Source organism: Acomys minous (assembly GCF_964271855.1).
Source record: "Acomys minous genome assembly, chromosome: 7".
NCBI classification, from domain to species: domain Eukaryota; kingdom Metazoa; phylum Chordata; class Mammalia; order Rodentia; family Muridae; genus Acomys; species Acomys minous.
This window is the reverse complement of record NC_140488.1, coordinates 121,937,930-121,940,713: the sequence shown is the minus strand read 5'-3', so window position 1 is coordinate 121,940,713 and position 2,784 is coordinate 121,937,930. Positions and strand designations below refer to the sequence as shown.

At 38.3% G+C, this 2,784-nt stretch overlaps 1 protein-coding gene across 1 annotated transcript; it reads left to right on the top strand.

The window, feature by feature from the left end:
• Positions 1-1,466: 1,466 nt before the first annotated feature.
• LOC311602396 (RNA binding motif protein, X-linked-like-1) lies at positions 1,467-2,532 on the top strand. Its single transcript, XM_084790378.1, has one exon. The coding sequence runs from the start codon at positions 1,495-1,497 to the stop codon at positions 2,284-2,286; it is 792 nt and encodes a 263-aa protein (XP_084646504.1). The 5' UTR covers positions 1,467-1,494; the 3' UTR covers positions 2,287-2,532.
• The last annotated feature ends 252 nt before the right edge of the window (positions 2,533-2,784 follow it).

Here is a 2,784-nt window from a genome sequence, read left to right as displayed (position 1 = left end):
AATGTGGGCTGAACAAAGACAACAGCAATAGGCATGCTAAAGTGGACAGAGGAAAGCCCATACACAAAAGACCACAAGTATGTAAGGAAGGAATACTGAAAATGGGAGAAATATTCTTCTTAAAAATTCATTGTCTAACATCAATTGGTCAGTCCTGAAATCATGCACACAAGTAACATTATGTAGACTGAAAAGGTGGTATCTATGCATTTAGGAACATGCAAATGTATATAGATAAATATATGTGCATGTAACAACAATTAATGGAAAAAGAGCGTATGAACTTGAAAGAGAACAAGAGGGTTTACTGGGGAGTTGAAGTAATAAAAAGGAAGGGAGAAATAAAGTAATTATAACCTCAAAAATAATGTTAATAGCAGTTTTGTGTTTATGTAATTCTGTCTCTAAAGTTTTGGATTTCACAATCTTAAATCCCAGATTACAAATTCTCAAACACTCTGGAAAACAAAAGCATTTTTCTTTTGTCCAATTCACTTGATTTGACTCTTAAAACTCACCTCCCCACTTTCTCTTGGCCCCTTGTTTAATCGTATCTTCAAAGGTTTCTCTAGAACTTCCTGCTTTTTCTAGGCAGAACCACTTGCCTCTCCTCTGAACTTCAATACCAATTCAAGTTAGAATTTGGCTGTTTGTGCAAGAGGTATTGATGCCTTCTTTACACACATTTTCGTACCTGAACCATTTAATTCAGAAGTCATCTGCATCACTCTTCTAAGAGATCAAAATGAAATGAAATCCAAAGTCTAAAATTGTCATCTACTATACAAGGAAATGATCAGGTATAGTTGATTAAAATATGGGTTATGAGACTATTAATAAAATACCCTTGAAACAAAGGTATGAAGAAGGAAAGCACACCTGTTTCTAGCACTCATTGTTAGATTATAAGCCAAGCCATGTAGACATGCTTCTATATAATCTAGACTAGATTGCTGGAGGCTGATAGAAAGGGTAGATGTGCTATAATTTAATACAAGAAAAAAAATCCATGCTGAATACTCAAGTAAAGCACAAAGTTGACAGTATTTTAAGTGAAAAATATTCGTACATTTTATTAAGAAAGGTTAAAAGTATTTATCTTTTAAATTAGAAGTATCTAAACATTCCGGATTGGATAGAGTTTCATATTTAGACAATGAGGCAATTTAAATGTTGCCTCTTTCTCTAGAAGATAAACAATGCATAACAAGAATTTGTTTTAAAACCTTTAAATATGCCAATTAAGGCGTGGTGTTTTAGTTTGCAAATATTAACATGAATAAAATCAAACTATTCAGTTTCAAATTATTAGTTTAATATTGAAATCAATGCTTTTTTATTTGTAAATAGGAAAATAAGGTCATATGTTGGCTTTCTATCAGAGGACATAGCCTAGTAAGTAATATGCTTTCATAAACAAAGTCCATAATAACACTAATATTATAAGATATAGCATTCAAGGGAACCAGAGGACCCCCTTCACGTGGCGGATACATGGATGACGGTGGTTATTCCATGAACTTTAACATGAGTTCTTCCAGGGGACCACTTCCAGTAAAAAGAGGACCACCACCACGAAGCGGGGGTCCGCCACCTAAGAGATCTACGCCTTCAGGACCAGTTCGAAGCAGCAGCGGAATGGGAGGAAGAGCCCCGGTATCTCGTGGAAGAGACAGCTACGGAGGCCCGCCACGAAGGGAGCCCCTGCCATCGCGTAGAGATGTGTATTTGTCCCCAAGAGATGATGGATATTCTACGAAAGACAGCTACTCAAGCCGAGATTACCCAAGCTCTCGTGATACCAGAGATTATGCACCACCGCCGAGAGATTATACTTACCGTGATTACAGTCATTCCAGCTCACGTGATGACTATCCATCCAGAGGCTATGGTGATAGAGATGGCTATGGTCGGGATCGTGACTATTCAGATCATCCAAGTGGAGGTTCCTACAGAGATTCCTATGAGAGCTATGGTAACTCACGCAGCGCACCTCCGACACGAGGGCCCCCGCCGTCTTACGGAGGAAGCAGTCGCTATGATGATTACAGCAGCTCCCGTGATGGCTACGGTGGAAGTCGAGACAGTTACTCAAGCAGCAGAAGTGATCTCTACTCAAGTGGCCGTGATCGCGTTGGCAGACAAGACCGGGGGCTTCCCCCTTCTATGGAAAGGGGGTACCCTCCTCCACGTGATTCCTACAGCAGTTCAAGCCGCGGAGCACCAAGAGGAGGTGGCCGTGGAGGAAGCCGATCTGATAGAGGGGGAGGCAGAAGCAGGTACTAGAAACAAACAAGACTTTGGATCAAGGTCTTCATTCAAAGAAACAAAAGATGGAAAGTCTTCTGTCGTAACTACCCAAGGACTACTAAGAGAAAAGTTGTGTTACCTTTTTAAATTTTTCTGTTTTAAGTTCCCCTTCATCATTTTTGTGTTCTTGTGAGGAAAAAGTAAAACATGATTAATTTTGATATTATGAATTGCTTTCAACAAGCAAATGTTAAATGTGTAAGACTTGTACTAGTGTTGTAATTTTCCAAGTAAAAGTGTCCCTAAAGGCAAAAAAAAAAAAAAAAAAAAAAAAAAAAGATATAGCATTCAAGAGCATGAATATTGAATATTTTCAATGAACTAAATTTCACACAGGTAAATATACTAACCTCCAAGGTAAGAGTTGCTCAAAGTTAACATCAGAGAAAATGGCAAATCAGTAGGATAGGTGCTATACAGAGTTAATCCTTCTATTATCACAAAATCCTAACATGACATCTAAGGGTTGGTTTC